Source organism: Chelonoidis abingdonii, chromosome 7 (assembly GCF_003597395.2).
Source record: "Chelonoidis abingdonii isolate Lonesome George chromosome 7, CheloAbing_2.0, whole genome shotgun sequence".
NCBI classification, from domain to species: Eukaryota; Metazoa; Chordata; order Testudines; family Testudinidae; genus Chelonoidis; species Chelonoidis abingdonii.
The window spans coordinates 7,387,513-7,409,928 of NC_133775.1; the positions used below are offsets into that span (position 1 = coordinate 7,387,513).

The 22,416-nt window shown below is 41.6% G+C and overlaps 1 protein-coding gene across 2 annotated transcripts in view; it reads right to left on the reverse strand.

Annotated features, from left to right (window-relative positions):
• TRABD2B (TraB domain containing 2B) overlaps positions 1–22,416 on the reverse strand; it is a 447,226-nt gene that overhangs the window by 3,812 nt on the left and 420,998 nt on the right. The window contains exon 6 of one of the 2 annotated variants that reach the window (XM_032805059.2): positions 20,687–20,956. The exons of the other annotated variant lie outside the window; for it this stretch is intronic. Within the exon in view, the coding sequence (XP_032660950.1) occupies positions 20,687–20,956 (270 nt within the window). The remainder of the gene's footprint in view (positions 1–20,686; positions 20,957–22,416) is intronic. 2 annotated transcript variants of the gene reach the window in all.

Here is a 22,416-nt window from a genome sequence, read left to right on the forward strand (position 1 = left end):
CAGCATGTGTTTCCTATTTAATTTTCAAAACAAATTTAACCATTATTGAGCTTTTGTTTTGTTTTTTATTCACAGATGTGGGAAGAGTCAATCAGATTATTTTCCTGGTGGCTTTTTCAGATCTAAGATCAGTAATAATATCCTCTTTTTCTTTAAAAAAAGGCTGTTTCTCTGGGATCTAATCAGACTGTTATGCATGTCACTAAAAATTAGTAAATAAGATTCCCAGGTTCCTAGAACCAGCCACATGCAGTATGATGACTGCTAGGCTTGTTAGAAGTTTTATAACTTCGCAGGGATAATATATTGGGTCCTAAAGGGCTGTTTAATCTAGCAGAAAAACGCATAATGCGAAGCAATGACTGGAAGTTAAAGCCAGACAAATTCAAAGTAGAAATAAGGCACAATTTCTTTAACAGAGAATGTGATTAGTCATTGGAACAAAGTACCGAGGGAAGTGATGGAATCTCCATCTCTTGAAGTCAAGACTTGGATGCCTTTCTGGGATATAGGCTTTCATCAAACACAAGTTATTGGGCTCAGTGGAGGAGTAGCTGGGTGAAGATGCTGGCCTGTGTTATACAGGAGGTCAGACCATCTCATATTCCCTTTTGGCTTTAAAATCTATGAATCTGTAACTCACAAAGACACACACGTGTTTATCCTACAGAATGTGTATTAGTCTTTGAAGGATTTTGTTCTGGAAAAAACAGAATAGGTCAAAATGTAAGGCGATTTTTTTATTTTGCCTGGTGGGGAGCAGTAGGCCACCCTTTTGGAGATCAACGGTCTACCCCACTGTTTTCCATATTTTACATGTCTTCTCTCGAAACACTGTGTTGCAGTCTCCATGCAGTCAGCCCAAAGGTTCAGTCCTGTAAGGTGCTGAGCACTCTAAACACGTCCGTAATTGTAAGTACACGAGTAGGTCATTGGAAGCCAATATTTACACGCTTAAAATTAAGCACTTAGGTGCTTTGCTGCATCAGGGCCAGTACACAGCTCCTTTTGCAGGGTTCAGTTAATAGAAAATCATTTGTATCTCCTTAAGGATATCAGTGATGGTCCTTTTTGATCTGGAGAGGCAACTATTCATTAGTGATGACATTATGACCTGACTCTGTGTGTCTGAATGAGGAAGCAATGTTGTTCTCTTATTGGTGGCCTACAGAGAAGATAAAGGACTTACTACTGACATTGACTAGAAGAGATGTCTATTGGCCTCTATTCATGCCAAGGGTCTTTGGAGACCAAATCCATGGACAGCTTCCATATCTCAGTCAACTGTGCTTTGTGCTTTCATTCCTAGGGAGCAATGCTGTGTCGCAGGGCAGAGTGAATGATACAAGAGCAATGGATGCAGCAGCACTATTGTCCTAAGTTCTGAACAGCTACATCTTGAAAATCTTAGCTGAGGGTAAGAGCGCTTTTTGGACAAGACTCTACTGGAAACCATCGGAAAAGAATCATGGAGCTCTGATCCAGCCTTGATCAAACATTATGTGAGAAATTGACAACAACAATTTCTGCCCTTGATGCAGGAACCTCTGAATATGTGATACACATGCTGAAGCAGAGGGCAGCACAACACCGCTGAGAGCCATCTATTTACTCCACCAGTCCTGCGCTTCGTTATCAGCCGCTGTCATTGCCGTTTATCTCTGGGAGGGAGAGAGGTGACTCTTCAAGAGAAGACAGCTTTGAAAGAACAGGAGGCTGCGGACAAGTGTTTCAGCACTCTGGGACTCTTGGTCGGCATGTGTCTGACAAGATGTAATGAGGTGGTGGCTGCATCGTGCCATTAAAATTCCATGCTCATCAAAGTGCTGTCAGATAGAAACCAAACAACTAAGCCTCATTTGCTAGTATCCAGTGTGAGATGGGAAATTAGGCCAACATTAGCAGTTCCTGCCAAATCTTCTGCTAGAAGCTATAGTAACACTTGTGAACTTTCACCAACTTTCCAACAGTTGAGTTCACAGTTAGGGTAGGACTGCTAGAGCCCAGTTTTTCCAGCAAATCAATAGGGACCTGGCTCTTAGGAGTGGGTTAACCAGTGTTTTGTAAGATGAGGGGCAGTGGACTTGTCCAGAGGGTGCAGGAAAGCTGCTGATTCTGCACTAAGTGGCAGCTCACTGTAACCCACCTTCCCTCTCTGCTTGCACAGAGCTTGCTAACACAGCCAGGCCATAGGAACCGCAGGTGTATTGAGGGCTGCAGCCTCAGGAAGCAACTTGGTATCCTGAGCTTAGGTCAGCGGTTACAGCAAGGGTCTGGTGCCACCTCTGGCTGTGTGGGGCTGGGAGGGAAAGGGAACAACAAGAGGAGGGGAACAAAAGTCGGGCGGGGGTGGGGGGAGGACAGAAAGCAGAAAGGAGAAGGAAGCTAGAAGGAAAAGATGAATGGAGAGAAAAAATAGAGACATGCCAGCTGGTCTGGGATGCGGTCTGTGGGCTGCAGGGACAGTCTGGGGCTGTCCTTTCAGCAGTGTAATGCTAAGGCTTCCCAATCAGAAAGGCTTGGTGCCACAAGTTAAAGAATTTGGATAAAATAAGAACTGACTGAGAGCTTTGCCCCCAAATGACCCAAGGGGGGGAAAAAAATCCTTCCCTGTTACTCCTTTTCCTCTAGTTTGTGCTGCTTTTGCACTGCCAGGTTCCAGCCAGGGCCAGGCATGTGAAAATACTGCCAGAAAGGGCCCCGAGGGACCCTTGCCCCAAGCATAGGTCAGAAGTAGTGAAAGGTTTCCAGCCCAACCTTGCAGACCCAAGCAGTTTGGATAAACATTTGGAACTCCCTTCTTCAGTTGTGGAAAACTTAAAGGTGGCGCAAGAGTCTTCTCCTTTGCAAATCTTGCCATCTTTCCTTTCTGCCTTGTTTTTAACCTCTTCATTTCCTTCTTCTTCCACTTTTCAGCTTGAGCTTTGTACTGCAGCATATCAAGGGTTCGGGGCAATAATGTTTGGATGAAAGATCCTTTACAAGTTAAATTATTGTGCTAAATTTAAGATGACAAACGTCCACGCAGTGTGCAGCAGCAGTCAAAGAAGTAAACAGGATGTTAGGAATCGTTCAAAAAGGGGAAAGAGAATAAGACGGGGAATATTTTATTGCCCTTATATAAATCCATGGTACGCCCACATCTCGAATACTGCATACAGATGTGGTCTCCTCATCTCAAAAAAGATATACTAGCATTAAAAAAGGTTCAGAGAAAGGCAACTAAAATGATTAGGGGTTTGGAATGGGTCCCATATGAGGAAAGATTAACGAGGCTAGGACTTTTCAGCTTGGAAAAGAGGAGACTAAGGGGGGATATGATAGAGGTATATAAAATCATGAGTGATATGGAGAAAGTGAATAAGGAAAAGTTATTTACTTGTTCCCATAATATAAGAACTAGGGGCCACCAAATGAAATTAATGGGCAGCAGGTTTAAAACAAATAAAAAGAAGTTATTCACATAGCACACAGTCAACCTGTGAAACTCCTTGCCTGAGGAGGTTGTAAAGGCTAGGACTATAATAGGGTTTAAAGAGAAGTGGATAAATTCCTGGAGGCTAAGTCCATTAATGGCTATTAGCCAGGATGGGTAAGGAATGGTGTCCTTAGCCTCTATTCGTCAGAGGGTGGAGATGGATGGCAGGAGACAGATCACTTGATCATTACCTGTTAGGTTCACTCCCTCTGAGACACCTGGCATTGGTCACTGTCGGTGGACAGGATATTGGGCTGGATGGACCTTTGTTCTGTGCCAGTATGGCCATTCTTATGTACTCGCAGAAGAAGCATTATTCAGACGGCATTTCTTTAGGATCAGAAATAACTACAATGATAATTATTAACAACACAGGAGATTGCCCACGTCTGACAAAAACTATTGCTACGTGAACCTCCAGGAGTTTAGGCTTGATCCTCTTCACACATGTGGCTGTGCCATCTGATGTGTGAATCCCTAGTGGCTGAGACTTGAGCTTCCTCTCACTTGTGGCTGTGTAAGCAGAAGTAATTCCAATGAAGTGATGCCGGTGTGCAGCCGGTGGAAGTGAGACACCAATCAGATGTCAACATTTCAGATGCATACCCCAGCTCCTTATAGTTCAGTGGCGAGGGAAAAGAACTGGGAGTGAGAAGATCTGGGTCTATGATTGACTCTGCTACTGATTTACAGTGACCTTGGCTAAATCGTTTTGCTTCTGTTTCCACTTTTTCTAATGAGACTATTAACTTTTTAGGGCCGGGATTATCTATATGTGTACAGTCCCTAACACAATCTGATCTTCAGTGGGATCTTAATAATAATAATATTCTAGCACAAACATTTTGCAGGGTCTCTCAGATTTGGACTACCCAGCTGCCAAGGTTATATGGAAAATTCCTTTGGAACAGACTTTCTTGATGTGTTTTTTTTACTTCTGTGGCCACACTCAGTTCTGGAGCAAATCATGGAAGAAAGCAGAGTTGCACTCACTCGAACGAGGGTGGAATTATGCCCTTTGTTTCAGGTAATTCCCAAAGTGCATAAATGGCCCAGCCTTCAAGCCTGAGAAGGGGTTCGATTTTGTCTTTATTGTTTTTTTGGGGTGAAAGTTTGAGAGTGGGAGGGCTCTTATTTCTTGCTAACATGTATTTCCACCCCTAGCTAATACCATACAGGTTCCTATTTAACCTCAAATGCCAAAATACTTCAGGAAAATCCTTCAATTAGTCTGCATACAAATACTGTGCCCACTGTACCATGAATGAGTCAGAGGCAGAATTGGTACCTATGTTATTTTTCAGACAACTGCAGAATAGTGAACACACTGTAAAAACTAATAACCTTTGAAGCGCACCCTCTGAGTGATTACCCCATTCCCATCTAATGACTTAAAGATGTTCTATTCCTCTTGGATTTGGCAACAACAAAGATTTCAACCTTATTAAAAGCAGCCTGTCAGGAAACGACATGTCATCCCTAGGAAAAAAAAAACCTAAGAATGAAATGAAATTCTTTAAAATCCCTGTGAACAATAAGTCAAGATATTGAAGCTGAAAAATACCATGATTTGTTGGCTAGTGTTTGGGTGGTCCAGATACAGGAGATGACAACTTTAGTTCTTCCCTTTGCCCTCATTAGAAATGCTTGGATGGTTCTCTAAGACCCTCAAAAGATCCCTTGTGATTTCATATTAGGACTCTGCCAGATCCTCAAAAGTAGTTTGGCTCCTAATTTCCATTGAAATCAGTGAGGAGCAGGGCCTCCATGGCCACAGAACCTAGAAAATCCAGCCCAGTTTTTACATGAAACCCAATTCTTGCTGAGATCGAATACTTTGGAACTGTTTGTTGGACCAGTTCTATGGAGACAGCCAAGCCAAAATGTGTTCAGTAAAGTTGCTGGGCTGGTAACATTGGCTCATAAAGGTCCATATGCTCATTCTGTGTACATACATGGATGTGCAAAAATGCATCTCTGAATTGTGCATGCAGTTTCTGCAGCTGCATACATAATCATGGTAACTGTACATGCAAATGACCACATGCTTGTCTAACTGGTCAACCCTGCACACACTTCAGCACAATCGTGGTAAGTGAGTACACAAGCTATGCAGGCAAAGATGCCCAGAGAATTAGGATAAATCTGGCCCATATTGTGCTCATTCAAGGCTCCCAGCAATTGGCTGGTCTGCAATATGTGCCCAGTATAAGAAACAGGTTTTCATGTGATGAAGCTTTAAATCAGGTTGTGTCAAACCCTCCTCCCCAAATGTTGTGTTGTTTGAAATCTGAATCCATTTCTTTTATTCACTTTCTACAAATGGGCCCTGTTAAAATGGTCCGAGCCAGAACACTTACATCCAAACACCCCAATCTTGTGGTGGTCCATGTTGTGATCCAGCTTTGTGTGTCTTGGGCTTAACCTACAGTTAAATCAGAAACAGAATAGATAGCTCTACTTTCTCCTATGCTTATTCACGTGTTTGGGATATTATATTATATTATCAATATTATTTGCAGATGCATAGGCTTAACCATGCGTATTTAGATACGCATGAGGAATACACATATATATTTGATTCTATTGTTAAACACTTTAAGAGATTTATTTTCTTTTCCCCCTCCTCTCTGTAGCTTATTCCCTCTCTGTATAGTTGTTTTTTTTCTCTGCTTGGTCTTATCACCAAATTGCTCTCTGTTATTCATTGGATTCTGTCCTCTGTCTCTATTCCCCACACTGCCCAACAGTTTCTCAAATAGAACATTAGGCTAATAACTTCAAGTTCAAATCAAATCCTTGAACCTACTATGTCTGAGCAGTGCTGAATTTAGGTAAATTATAAGCTTGGAAAAAAGTGAAAGCTGTTTTGACTTTCCCTGAACTTGAGGGTCTGAGGCTTGGGGGGAAAAGTTTCAGGTTGTCTATTTGCTAGTTTAAAATGTGAAGGTCATTACGCCTTTGGTTGCCCACAAAACTCATGCTACTTCCTATGTCTTCTATGTCTTACAAAGCAACTATAGTAGAACCAGTCTCCATCTCAAAACATTTCCAGAGCAAAGTAAAGTACCCTCGGAAGTCCTGGACATGCCAGGACTTACTTGTACAAAGATCTTTGATAGGCAGCAATGCTTAAAATCCCGCTAGCTAATCAGGGGTTCCCTGTGATACATATTAATTAGGACCCTATCTGGAAATGACTTAAGTGTCTGCCTGGAACCATATCTAAGCTTTTTGTGAAACCGTTCAGCCAGTTTGCACAAGTTTGCAAAGCTTCCCAGTGGTAGCACTGTACTTGGCCCCATAGATACTGAGCTGCTTCCAGTGAAATAGTCTTTGCTCCCAGTTTTCTCAAATTGCTCATTTCATGGGTGAACATCATGGGTATAATTCTATCTGGTTCTCGTTCTGCCCTTGGCTACCCTGGTCAATGAAAATGTTCCCAAGTGCGTAACCCACAGAGAGATCTCTAATGTTTGGAGAAGGGGGAATTCTATGGTGGAGGTGACAAAACCGTTTTTTAGCATCGGGGCTTGGAGTTTGGGATGCTTGAATTCCAAGCTGATTCTGGTCCTATTATCCATTTTGTATTTAATTGATAGATATTGGATTGAATTCATCCCTGGTTTAACTCCATTCACCACTATTTATCTTAAGAAATGCATCCAAAAATAATGAAGCACGTGCTCAATCTAAATGAAATGTGAATTTAAATCAAGCCTTGTAAAATTAGCATCACCATCAGGGTGAAAACACTATTTTTTACTTGTATTTTAATAGCCTGTCAAAAAAAAAAAAAAGATGCCCAGGTGAGTCTATTTATCTGAGATGCACCTAAATCTGAGATGCACTTTTATTCAGCTTTGCAGGATCCACAGAATTTTACAGAGCTGTATAAAGTGCATCTCAGATTCAGGATATGAAAAGCCACTTTAGTGTAAAGAGTGGATTTCGTCCATCCCCCCCCTCAGCTGTTTGATAGGAGACAGCAATCTGATTTTCTTTTCTTTTCGATGAAATAGACGCTATGCCAAGCATCATCATAGTTAAAGACTTCAAGGACCCAGCCGTGGGAACATCTGGCAAGTGAAAGCTCTGGATATGGAAAACATAAATGTAGAGGCTCATATTTATAAATTGGAAGGACCATCAGGACATCTGCTAACAAGCTTTCCTCCAGAGTCTGTTTGCTGCACACGGTTGTTCACAGGCAACGATATAAACATGAGCGTGGATCATGTGCACGGCCTGCCGTTCCTTTGAGTAGCTGAAGGAACGTATGCTCTGGTTAAACATAAATGTTCTGTTCTCACAACATAGAATCACAAGTGTTTGGAAACCTCACAGCAAAGTTCTTGTATACAGACCTCATAGGGATCTGTTCCTGGAATGGGCTAAAAACAGCCTGCAAAAAATCCTTGCATTTACACAGAGAGAGTCAAGCCCACTTAGCAGCAACCTGTTCAATGGAAAATCTCATATTTTTCTCCAGACTTTTTTTGTGCAAGGGTCCAATCCTGAGCCCAAAACTCCCATGACCTCCAGTGGAGTTTGGGGTGTGAATTCCGGTCTGGAACACATCCTAATTTAGCACAATTGTGACCAACAGACCAAACATTAAAAAGTATGTACGTAAAAATCAAATTTCTTTTCCATTAATAGTACAAGCATCTTTCCTCCAACAGGTGCCAGCAAGCAGTACCTTACAAGCCTCTGAAAAAAAAGTAACACAACAGATAACAGAGGATTCTGCTAATTGGTCCTCTGTTCTAGGTGCCTGTAGGACACTGTTCATAGACATGAAGGCCCAGATCCTTAGAGTATCTCTACTCTGCAGGCAGGAGGTGTGATTGCAGCATATGTAGACATACCTGAGCTAACTCTGAACCACTGTGTTAGGTGCTATATGTACCCCTAGTCCCTTCCCCAAACAGTTTGCTGCCCCAAAGCCCTGATCCTTCAAAAGCTTTTACAAGTGCCAGCCCTCGTGTAAGTCTTTGCAGGATCAGGGCCTGAGCAGGCAAGACAGAAAAAGAGTGGGAGAGAGAGATACAAAATACAAACAAAAGATGGGGAATGGAGGCACAGAGAACTTAAACATTTTGCCCAAGGACACAGAATAAATCCAGCAGAGTCAGGACCTGAGCGCAGTTGGCAGTCCCGTGCCTTAACCTCAAGACCATCCTGTAAGTAGAATTCTACTATGCAGTCTGAGGGCATGTGCACCACCTAATTTAGTGCAAGGGATATGATTGTTATAGCTTGGCAGCTACCAGTTCTTACAACCAAATCCGAACCAAACACTTTATTTATCCCATGCCAGAGCTGATGTGGCTTAACAAAACATGGTTGCAGCAGGGTTATACTTCTTCAAGCAAAGAAACTCTCAACATTATTTATATATATCATAGATTATTAGGGGTGGAAGGGACCCCAGGAGATCATCTAGTCCAACCCTCTGCTCAAAGCAGGACCAATCCCCAAATGGCTCCCTCAAGGATTGAACTCAAAGTCCTGGCTTTAGCAGGCCAATGCTCAAACCACTGAGCTATGTCTTCCCCCAAATAATTAATGGAGAATAACCTACCTCCTAGGACTGGAGGGGACCCTGAAAGGTCACAGATTCCAGCCCCCTGCCAAGGACCAAGTACAGATTTTGCTCCAGATCCTTAAGTGGCCCCCTCCAGGCCTGGGTTTAGCAAGCCAATGCTCAAACCAATGAGCTATCCCTCCCTTATTAAACACTAGGTGCCATGCAAGTACTAGAAAACAGAAATGAAAGAGCTATTTCCGTATAGGATCCATACCAAATCGCGTGTCTGCATTTTCATTCCTATTAGCACACCAAGAAGGAAGGAAAGGAAAATGTTCTTGGATTCCTGAGTAGAGAGTAACTATACGTACAAAAATCTTTGCAGATCTGGCCTCTAGCTTGATTAGTTTCACTCATTCACCTAACTGGAAATATTTAACCAGTAACAAATGCAGAATTTAGATTCAGAGACTGCTCAAAATCCTTTACCAGCAAGATACAAATGTTCAATGCTAGATGTTTATTTGCCTCATTTTGCAAAAAAAAAAAAAAGCTTTGCTTAAGGTATTTTATTGCTGAAAGTAGGGAAGAGAATACAAAATGTGTTGCCTGTTTCTTCATGCTCCTGAAAGCCAGACAGTCGTGTAGGTTGATTTCTGCCCTCAGAGAGACCTGCAGAAATGCCAGTCAAGTCACTGACAGTTCTGTAGACAGATCTGAAAGCACAATTTGTGAGTGCTTGACCAAAATAAAATAAAAAGTTGCAGCGTTTTAGAGTGCTAACATCAATAGCTAAAAGAATAGAAGTACTCCTGGCACCTTAGAGACTAACAAATTTATTTGAGCATAAGCTTTCGTGGGCTACAGCCCACTTCATCAGATGCATGGAATGGAACACAGTAAGAAGATATATAGATACATACAGAGAACATGAAAAAGTGGAAGTAGCCATACCAACTGTAAGAGACTTATTACTTAAGATGATTAATTAGCCTCTTACAGTTGGCATGGCTACTTCCATTTTAGTCTCTAAGGTGCCACAAGTACTCCTGTTCTTTTTCAGATACACACTGACACTGCTGCTACTCTGAAACCTGTCATGAATAGCAAAATCATCCATGGACTTTTGGAGAATTATTTTTTTTAGGAAATGTGTACTTCTGTAGCGTGCCCTATTTCCTACTGGAGAACCATAAAATGTCCTTTTTGATTGAAGGTACATTTTATGAAATCTGCTTGATATTGTCTCTTATAAGTGCCCACTGTACACATAAGTGATATCTAGTAGTTAGAGTGGGAGACTGGGAGTTGGAACTTTTGGGTTCTATTCCTGCCTCTGATTTATGCACCTGGTAACCTTGGGCTAGTTACTTAGGACTGTATTATGGCTTCAAGGAACAGCTCTGCCCAATGGCGATACAGCCTGTCCCTCCCTCACCTGCAACACTCAACTGGTTGATGTGGGGTGGGGGACATGAGGTCATGCCTCTGATTCTTTGGGCAGATGTGAGCACTATCAGAAAGAAAGAAACTTTGTCTCTAAGTGTAGATACTGCACCATATACTCCATGGTTATCAAAGTGATGTAAATCTCTTAAATGATGACAAATAAAAAACAATGAGAGTTTTCTTTAGATTATTTTGGAAAATAAAAAGTTGATAGCTCGGTGTATTTCTTTGATCACATTTCAGCAATGTAAGTTTCTCAAGAGCATTAGGAAACTTAAGCCCAGTGAAACTAACAGAATGAACAAAAAGTAGCTTTGGACCTATAGCCTGTTTATCATATGAAATCATGGCTGTGCATCTCTTTAGATACGTCTGGAGAATAACAAATGAACTTTGTAGTTTTATAAGGTGAAAGATGTTATCACCCCTAGCAGGCTGCCAAATTTGGTGTATTAGCGTGATCATGCTAGAGTTTAAGACAAGTGTCAAAGTTTTCCATTTCTTGTTGTGATGCATGACAGAATTCTAAATTGAACACACATTTTACTGTCTTAATTAATACACTGTGTGCACTTTGACCAACCTGCTAATCCAAGAAGCACTAATAAAAACCAGGAAAGAAACTATGTCAACACCGTATCACAGGCTACAGTAAAAAGATATGCCTCTTATTCATATTGCACTGATTTATGTTATGCCTTTATTTAACTTCTGCAAAGATTCTATACACCCATCACTCTTTTACCAGGGTAGTAAATATCAAGCACAGATATTAGGCCCAATCCTGCTTTCAGTTATGCCCGTGCAACTTCATTGACTTGTCTCATTTTATACTTAAATGGTACTGTCCCTGTGGCATAGACTGTCTTTTTGTTCTCTGTTTGTACAGCACCTAGCACATTGTGGGGTCTAGATTCATGATTAGGGCTCCCAAGCACTCTGAGGATGATATATATAAAATAATAATAATAATAATAATAAATAGTGGGATTGCATCCTGGTAATTGAGACAAGAATGTGTTCCTCTGACAACAGTCTACATGGTGAAATGCAGTAAAGACAAGTGCAAAGTACTTAAGGAACTCAAACGCTCAGCTACACAAAAGGGAATAACTGGCTAGTACTGCTGAAAAGGATTCCGGGGTTATAGTGGATCACAGTCTGAATATGATCAGTAATGTGCTGCAGCTGAGAAAAAGACTAATGTCAATCTGGGGTGTATTAACAGAAGTATTGTATGCAAGACACGGCAGGTCGTTGTCCTGCTCTACTAGACACAGGGGAGATCTCAGCTGGAGTATCGTGTTCAATTCTGGGCACTACGCTTTGGGAAAGGATGAGGACAAATTGGAGAGAATCCAGAGGAGAGCACAAAAAACCCCTAACCTCTGAGGAATGTTTAACAAAACTGGGCATGTTTAGTCTTGAGAAAAGACAACTGAGGGACTTGATAACAGTCTTCAAATGTGCTGTTACAAAGAGGACTGCGATCACTTTTCGCTTTGTCTACCGAAGGAAGGACAAGAAGTAACAGGCTTAATCTGGAGCAAGGGAGATTATGTTAGATAGTAGGAAAAACATTTTAACTCTAAGGGGAGTTAAGCTGTGGAACAGGCTTCCGAGGGAGGTTGGAATTGCCGTCACTGGACGTTTTTAAGAACAAGTTGGACAAACACCTGCCAGAGATAGTTTAGGTTTACTTGGTTCTGCCTCATGACAGGAGGCTGGACTTAATGACTTCTCGAGGCCCCTTCCAGCCTGACATTTCTATTAATCTGTGTTAAAAGGCTCTTGTATTAAGGCTGCCAACTCATATGATTTTAGGGTGAGTCTCCTGATATTTGATGTAAAGCCTCAGTGCCTAGATGTCTGGTGATCACATGAGAATTTATCTATCTGAAGAACCTACATCCCAGCGCCTTCACTACTGTCGCTCGGCACCTTATGGTCTTTAATGTATTTATCCACAAAACACCCCTCTGAGGCAGCGCAGTGCTAGTCTCATGTTTGGCAGCTAGGCAACTGGGAAACTAAGTGACACATGCAGGTCATGCAAGAAGTCTGCAGCAGAACAGGGAATTGAACACAGGTCTGCTGCCATGACCAATGGACCATCTTTCATCTCAGATTTCATTTAAATAAAGTAAGTTTCCATAGTTGCCGAGACCAGCTTGAAAATGTGGCCAAAATGCACCCTGATGGCTCAGAAACCAGAAGGGCAATGAAAGAACCCACATTAACTATTTAAAAAAAAATTAAGCAAAGTTCACAACTCTTTGAACATTTGGGATATGGCCATAAACACAGAATACAAGAGGGATTTTCAAACATACTCACTGTTGGCCTAACAGTACTGCCACTGAAGTAAAGGAGTTTTACCACCAACTTCAACAGAGTTTTACCACCAATGCTTTGGAAAATCCCCCCAGACATTTTCAAAGTACAAATATTTTGATATTATCAAGTATAATTATGAATTACTGTATCTACAAAGGAACCTGGTACATATGACTAATGAGTTTCTCATAAAAAATAATAGATGATTGATTCCTGATCCTGATTGGGGATTATATTCTGATTGATAAATAAAAGATAATAACTAATAAAAACGAATGCTTTTACATAACACCTTTCACCTGAAAAACTCAAGTGACTAACAAACATTAAAGGGCCATTAAAGGGTTTGCTGTCTGCTGTGTGACTCAGAAGCTGCAGGATAATATCACTATGGTGAGTAGAGCAAAGCGGGAAAAGATTTTCCTGTTCCATCAATATTTTTGAGAGTTCAAATTTGTTTTCCCTTCTTGACTCAGGACAAAAAGTGAAAAGCTGAAAATGATTCATGAATAAGCCTGCGAGTCTGTCGTGGAGGTCACAGATTCTGTGACTTTCTGGGACCTCCATGTCTTCTGCAGCAGCAGGTTCGACTAATACCAGAGCTGCCTAAGCACTTTGGGTAGCCTCCAGGTCAGCCACACTGGCTGCTGCTGGAGCAGTCTCAGGCCACCACGTGCCCGCCCTCCGCAGTAGCAGTGATGGTCCTGGGCCACGTTCTGCCATTCCACCCGCCCCCCCCCCCGGAGCACCAATGATGGTCCTGGAAGGTGTGCTGCCATCCCCATCAGCAGCGACAATGGTCCTGGGTCACACACTGCCACCCCCGCCCCCTGGAGCACTAGTGGTGATCCTGTGCCGCAGGCCACCACCACCCCCAGCACCAGCAGTGATCCCGGGCTACCCCCGCCCCCAGCACCCGTAGTGCCCCCGGGCCACCTCCTGCCCCAAAGCACTTGTGGCGCTCTAGAGCCCCCCCTCCAGAGTACCCATAGCATCTCCAGAGCTCCACCCACAGAGAACCCAAGATTTAGTCAGGCGTATATAGTACAAGTCATGGACAGGCCGTGGGCCATGAATTTTTGTTTACTGCCTGTGACCTGTCCATGACTTTTACTAAAAATACCCGTGACTAAATCTTAGCCTTATTCATGAACTGAAAAACTGATTATTTTTTTTTAGTTTGGATCAATGGAAATGTTTTGTTTAGATAATTTCAAAACATTTTTTTCCTTGTCCAACAGAAGTTGTGGGGGCAAGCAAGTTAATTAGTTTTGAGAGCGGGACAAATTTATGAGTGGCATTGTATGACAGGGTTGTTTGTGATGGGAGAGAGCATCCCTGGGTGTTCCTTCTAGTTTATGTCTTATGTATCTAAAAATCTCATGATTCAGGGCTTCAGCCAGTCTCCTGCAAGGGTCAGGAAGGGATCCCCTCCAAGTATTCTCTCTCTCTCTCTCCTTTTGGTCTCTTACATGAGCAGCTTCAGGAATGGCCATGGGGGAGATGGGAGATGGGATGGGGATGGCCAGTGTTCTGAGATGGCACAGAGTATTCTCTCTCTTGGGTGCTTGACTGGCCGTTTCTTGCTCACATGCTCACAGTCTAATTGACTGCCATATGTGGAGTCAGGAATTTTTTTTCCGCCAGGTCAAACTGGCAGTGACTCTGCAGGTTTTTCACCTTCTCCTGCAATGTGGGGTATGGATCACTTGCCAAGGTCATCTAGGTATATCTCACTCAATCAATTCAGTCACAGTGGTATATATCAGTCTCTCCTATTCTCTGCTTGTGACACTTGATCATGTAGTCTCCTCTGGACTGTAATACTTTGGTCTAATTTTGGTTGTTGGGTTTAGTGTGCGGGTGGTGGAGGTCAGACTACATGCTCTGGTGATCCCTTCTGGCCTTCAACTTTCTGATTATTCAGTTCTTTCTTTTTGTTTCTTTAGTTTTATCCTTTTTCAGTCTCATTACCTTAAATTTCTAATCCAAAAGTCATTTTGAACTGGAAAAGAAACATTTTTCATTTAAAAAGTTCTGAAACTGTTTTCCTTGACGTTGTTTTTCCCTTGACTTGGGCATTTCATCAAACCTGATTCTGTTTCGTCAATTTCAGTTTAGACCAATCAGCATTTTTCAACAATAAAACAATTCACTGAAAAATTCCCGACCAGATCTAATTGCAAGTCATCCTGATGAAGCTGGTGGGACCACTCAGAGTAAACATGATTCCTAGCAGTCTGTGTTTTCCAAAGCTAAATCAGGGCTTGATCCAATAAAGCACAGACACATCTTTAAGCACATGTGCGCTTGGGACTATGTGCAGTGGAGGTATGCACATGCTTAAAGTCTCACTTCCTTACTTTTAAATCAAGAAAGCAATACCATCCAATCAAAATCCCACATAACTATTTCAATGGGACTACTCACGAGAGAACAACAAACAAGATTTGGCCAGGAACTTCATATTTCATTTCATTAAAAAAAAGAACTCCTTAAGAACAAATGTAAGAATCTCCAAGTCACTCAGGGGACATTTGGAAACTGATGTTTACGCTGAACTGGTTAATAACTGGCTGCATTTTGTAGAAACTTGAATATTTGTTGAAAAGCAATAATTAAAGCTTGTTATCTAACAAGTCAGAAGGAAATCAAGCCAATATCCCTTCTTGTTTGAGGGCTCTCATGGATGCATCACGGTGATATCACAAAGTTATCTGAAAAGAAAAAAATATCTGGGGAGAAGGAAGAAGGAAATAGTGGACGGGGAAGTATTTAATATTTAGTCAGGAAGTGGACACAAGTTGCAGTAACTTACTTAGGTTACATACTGCAGTGAGATAGAGGATCAGATAGTTTTGTTGCCCCTTTATGATGCTCTGGAGGTGACATGGCCTGAGCAGAGGGGGAATTTCCAGGTGGTGTAGGGTCAGGGTAGCAGCTCTATACCCCCATCTTGCAGTTCCTTAGTGTAGAGAGCCTGAAGGAGGCATGGACTGGAAAGGCAGACATCGTAGGGCTTTGTGGGTCTAGCACCCAGAAGCTGGCATCTTCATTCTGTAACCAGCTTCCGATCCACTGCTTATGACTCGCTGTGGACACAGACCGGAGGAAGCCCCGCCTCAAAGATCTCTGACAGACACCAGCCCCATGGCTCCTGATTGGCTCCCTACCCTATATAAACCTACGGGGTATTCCAGGAAGTGTCTAGGCAACAGTGTGGATTCCCTGTAGCTGCCACAACTATTCCTTGCTCCTGACCTCCTGGCTTTGGCCTCGGCTTGATTTGTACTTCACCTTGTGACTCACATCCTGAAATCTAACCCTTGGTATCGGCCCTGGCCTGGAACCTGACTACGCACTCCTCTGCTACTCCTTGCCTCAAGTTTGTCCCTGCTCTGACCCTTGTCCTGACTGCCTGTGTGTTGGGTACCTAACAGGCCTGGCTCAAGCCTCTCTGTTCCTGGCTGCTGGAACAACTCATTGGAGTCACAGGTAACTGATCACAAGTTAGAGAAGTCCCAAGGCTACTCTCTAACTAATGCTGGGGTCTAGACAGGGCTCCAGCCAATCTGACAAGAGGGGAAACACAAACCATAAAGCCACCATTACCCCCTCTCCATTTCCTGTGTTGAGCACAGATTGGCTGGAACAGAGAATCAAGTCCACAGTGTCCATCAGTGGCTATGCGTCCCTTTAGCATTCACTACACTAAACAGAGAGACTGACGGAATATTTTAAACAAACAAAACCCCAATGATGGAAATTTCAGTCTCAAAGCCACCATATGGAAGAAAGTCATCTGACCACAATTTACCTGTTAGACTTCAAAAGTGTCTTGGTCTCCTAAAAAGAAAAGCAACCTTCTCTTTAATGAAACTAAGTACTATATTTCAGCACTGTGTGTTGTGAAAAGGAAACAATTTGGATTCATTTACTGAAATTTACCTTTCAGATGCAGTTAAGCAGAATTAAAAGTTTGTACAAATTGACAGCTTTCTGTTTTCCATCACTACATTGTCTTGAAGGAAAGGATAACAGACTAACTGGCTTAAATTCCAGCCCAACTGATAAAGTTCACTATATGTGGGCACGATTAGGATAGTTTATTGCACATTGTCACTCTTCATTCATCACTGGCTTAGAGTTTTTAGGCTGAAATAGCTGTCACTTCGAAAGGAAATGGATGTTTGTAATGTTACTGCATTCATCTGGGGTTGAACATTCACCAATGAGCTATCAAGGAAATGCCATTCCAATTTACAGTGGGATTTTATTTCATTTTCAGCCAATAACAGACCTGCAGTTCCATGGCTACATTAGAAACACTTAGTCCTTTCCTTCTTCTCTGACCAAGTCTCCTCCTCGCTTCTTAAAATTTTCTACTCACCTTCAATGCACTCCACAACTCCATTCCATTACCATCTCTTGCTCAAGGCTCAGTGAGGCTGTTAATCACTGATTTGCCCAGTCCTTCCTTCTCGCCATCTCATTTGTCCCTTTCACTTCCTCTAGACTCTCTGCCTTCCTCCAAATTATCTCAGCACCTGAAATAGTCCGCCATTCACCAACCTCCCTGCCTCTTTACCTGTAAGGAACTTCTAAAGAACTTCTATTCTATAAAGTGCTCAAATGACAATGTCAACAACCAACGGTGTATATAGTCTCTACTGTCTTGTAGTATTTTTTGCTTATGGTTTTAGAGTCTAAAGCCTTAAGGGCAAGGACCTGGTCTGTTTGTCATTCAAACGCCTACACTATAGTGCCATGTACATTTATTTATTCTTTCAATTTATTGCCCTAAACATATAATCAGTAATTAGCTATCTATATTAGAAGAGGAAACTAAGTTGACAGTGTCAATGGAAACAATAAAACTCTCCCCATCCTACTGAAGCTGTGACCCATTCAGTGCAGTCCATCCATGCCCCCACCACTCCGAAACTTCCCCCTTTCCCCGCTCCCCATCCCTGCTAAGGTAGCTGAACTGCTCAACATTGTTTCATCAAAAATGTAGTTTTGTGGAAATCAAAATGTTTCATGCAAAGAAACAAATTTAAAACAAAATGAAGATTTCTGAAAATTGAAAGGAAACCATTACAATTTCCATTTCATTTTTGACAACCAGTATTGCCATTAGAAAGGGAAATTTTAATTTTGTTTAAGGTTTTTTTGTTTAAAAAATAATCAAAATTAGCCATGACAAATTTTGGAATGAAATTGTTACATTTAAAATTTTTTTGATGGAAATAAAATTATATTTTTCAACCCCCACATATGAAATAGTTTGGCTTTGTAACAAATCTTGGCTTTGTCAGAGAAGCAAAGGTAGGTGAATTCCAGATCTAGAAACCTTCTGCCAGAGCACCCTGATGTTATACAAAGCTAGAGAATATCAGTTTGTCTGTGACAGCTGGTCCCAGCTCTCAGGATAGAACAAAAGGAGAGAGACAATCTCTAAAATAAATAATAATAATGTATGACATTAAATGATGACTCAACTTTATTACACTATTTCAGATGGTGGCTAGAGCCCCAGAGCAGACTAGAAATACTGTAGAAGTTAAGGCCTTAGTGGAACCATTAATTATGGATTTCCTGGCTTTTATAGGTTGAATTCAGACCTTTGATGTTCCTTTAACATTGTTCTCATTTGTTCATTTCCTTTGTTTCTGTATTGGAAGCTTAAAAAAACACCCTAAGATTTCCATGGACATGTAGGAGATGGACTTATTAATCCACAGTCCATAAAAGCTCTGAAAATTCATGGCTCATAAAGTCCTCTAATCCATGGTCAATAAAGCTTTGGAAAAGAGCTCAAACATAGTGATTTCATAGTTCAGCAGGGTTCAAACAAGAACTTTTAATCTGGTTTAAATTTGCATGAGTGCTCCCCCACTCACACATTTGGCTTTGAAACTCAACTGAAAATATTGAAGTTTGAAGGCTTTGGATGGAAACGGACTGAGTTTTACATGGTTTTCATCTGAAATAAAAATGACACAGGTTCCCCTTCCCGCCCCAACTTATCCCAGGTTTCTGCACCTTTTCCTCTTGCCAAGTTTCCAGTGTATAACTTAACCTGATAATAGGGAAGCTAGGAAACAGCCATGAACTGGAAGAACATTCTTGGTATACTGGGCCAGAGCCGAGGATGGTGTAAAATCAGCATAGCTCAGATGGGGATCTAGCCCATTTAATTTATCTTCAGTTAAGGAGTCAGGTTGGCCTCAGAATTATTCTATTGCACCCGTTCAGGGAATAATCATACTCCAGACTCCAATAACTTACAGTCTTATGTTCTACTATGGCCAATGGGAATGGAACCATTTAAAAAATAACACCCTGTACAATGCATAGCACTAGCCCCAACGTGCAGTTGATGCTGATGAAACAGAACTGCCAAAAGCACAATATGCAGCAGCTGTTTTGTAAATTTCAATACCACATCCATTTTATTGGGAAACCAAAGCTTCCCATGAGCCTCTGATTTTGGATTAACAGTTTGTAATTTTTTTTTTAAACGGAAGTCGCTTTAGAATTGTAACAGCACCAAAAACATCTGAAAGCACTACAGCAGATTTTTCTCCCCTTCTCCATTTTAGGTCTTTGGTCTCCCACCCAACTCCACATATGCCTCCTTAGAAACAGTGCCACAAAGCAAATGTTATGCAAAGTCTTGTTCATCATAGGCTCCGTGAGCCAGAAAACTGACATTTTACAATCTCCTCAGTCCTCACTGAATGGAAAGGAATAAAAGGTTCAGATTCAGATGAGATCCTGTAGGGGTAGTAAAAAGCATCATTGCAACACTAAGCTGGGGAACCATCCTTTTCAAAACCATTTTTGGAAGCAATACTTGTTATAAATAAAAAAAAAATGAACAGCCAATTCCATCCAGCAGTTTGAACTCATAGCTACATAGCATAGCAGGTGTCCTGGCCCGTTAGCCTGAATTTATAGATAATTCAGGAAATGTGGCTAATACCCATGCTCCAACCAGATCTGAGCCTTTAACACACCTTTTTGTCCCACATGATGTTGAGCTGGGAGAGGTGGTCCTATGGAATGCCAGGACACTGGAGGACTTGGTACCCTTCAAATGTAAAACAAAGAGGTTGCCCTCCTCTGGGATAACTCAGATCACAAAAGCCAGGACTGAGTACATGAGAGCTGGGGTCAAAGTGGCTCCATCTGTGGAACAAACTTCCAGATGAGATCAGGAAAATCTAGACTCTGACCATCTTTAAGAGACACTGCAAAACCTCCCTCTTCCAAAGAGCCTTTCCGCCACAGCACAGGTCACATTCAGAACAGTGACACCCTCACCTCTCCATACACCCACCCGAAATAGGAAATAAAACCTGTATCATCAGTAATTCAACCAATCACAACATAAGATAGTTTGAAAAAACCTACAAAATACACAAATAAAGAGATATACCCCAAGCACAGTTTTCACCCCAGCACAGGAGAAGTACCACAGACTCCATGCTATTGCTATCAATTTTAGATGGCAGGCCATCAGATATTACTAAGGTGGACGTCTATATTGAAAGATAAGTCGCCAGTTCCAAATGTTTGTTTCATTTCCTTTGGTGTGTTAACTGGCCTGTATAAACCTGTATTTTAAACCTCATCATGCCAACCTCTCTCTTTTTTTTCCAGTTTTGATCCAATGTATCTATAACAGCTTAGCCTTCATTCCAACTCCCATATTCCCCCCTCTATGCCTGAAATATATCATCACAAATCCCAGCCCCCACTCCTTACCCTCAGAGTCCCCTCATGACTCATGGTTTGTTACCTCAGCCAATCAGTGGGAGTCAACAGTTAAGTCATGAGACAATGAGGAGGAACAAGATGCTGGAGTAATAACAATCACTCACCTGTCTTCTATTCGAACCCACAGGTCATTGAACTGCCTTTGGCGATGGTGTTTGTGCTGCTTCTTATTCCATTTCTTCTGACGGCCAAACTCTTCCAGCTGGCTGATGCTATCTGGTAGCAGGAGGTGAGGTGGAAGGTTGTCCTCTTCATCTGACTGAAGAGGCATCGAAGAGGGAGAAGACACTGGTACATGCTCAAAAATATGGACAGCAGATGCAGCTGTTCCTGAGGACCCCCCTGAAGAAGGGCTTGTGTTCTTTGTCCTTGAGCTGCAAAACACATATAAATGTAATATGTGAATGGGTAACCAGTCTAACAAAAGTCTGATAGAAAGAACTATACCAGCCACTGTGAAGGTACATGAGGTGGTGAAGGACTTTTCCTACAGCAGGTTGGGAATTTTTTAATGAAATGCTTTTTCCCCTCAGAAAACATCAATTTGTCAAAACAGAAACTTTTCATGGGAAAGTGTCAGTTTCGACACATTTTTCAACTTGAAGAATTTTTGGAAAGAAATTTTGAAATCGTCAGAGCATTTCATTTCAATATTTTAGAAAGGAAAGATTTCTGGCTCCAAACATCTTTTTGGTTAAAAAACTTAAAGGCAATTAGAATACAAAATTAAATTAAAAAGGTCAAAATCAAAACAAAAAGATTTTGAAATGATTAACTTTCCCCCTCCCTCCCAGGTTTTCATTTTACAGAAAAAGTCAACATTTTGACTTTTCATTCTTGTTTGAGACAGGATAAAAACTGAAATAAAAAAATGTTCAAGGGATGGGAAAACCTTTTTCTTGTCAGGTGTAGCTTTTACCTGTGGTAAACTGTGGTATTTCCCGTGCCTGATGACGTAAGATACATTTAAATAATAAGCTCTTCAATTTAGCAGAAAAAGGTATCGCATGACCCAATGACTGGAAGTTGAAGCTAGACATAAGACCATAAGAACGGCCATACTGGTTCAGACCGAAGGTCCATCTAACCCAGTATCCTGTCTTCTGATAGCGGCCAATGCCAGATGCCCCAGAGGGAATGAACAGAACAGGGAATCATCAAGTGATCCATCCCCTATTCCTCATTCCCAGCTTCTGGTAAACCAAGGCTAGGGACAGCCATTGATGGACCAGCCCTCTATGAATTTATCTAGTTCTTTTTTGAACCCTAAATTCAGACTGGAAATAATGTGAACATTTTTATCAGTGAGAGTAATTAACCATTGGAACAACTTACCAAAAACTGTGATGGATTCTCCCTCACTGACAATTTTAAAATCAAGATTGGATGTTTTCCTAGAATATCTGCTCTAGGAATTATCTGGGGGAAGTTCTGTGGCCTGTGGTATACAGGAGGTCAGACTAGATGATCACAATGGTCCCTTCTGGCCTGGGAATCTATGAATCTTTGAACAATATGAACTAAAGAGAGGAGGGAAGCAACGGGAGTATAACTCCACCTCTTCTTGTACCTTACACACTCCCCCCATGCACTGGTCCTCCTACTGAGGTAGTGAGATTTTGCATCACCTCCTACTGTGGTCTGTGGCTTATATGGCACAAATAAGTTCTTATGGAGGGAAATCACATTATTGTTAACAAGAAGTTACCTTTGTTGAGGTCAAGCTGTATATAGGGCGGAAAGATATTTCCTTTCTTTCTTTCTCTCACTTTTAGAAGAAAACACATTTTGTAGCAAACAATCATTTTCTTGACCGTTACGGTAATTATATTTG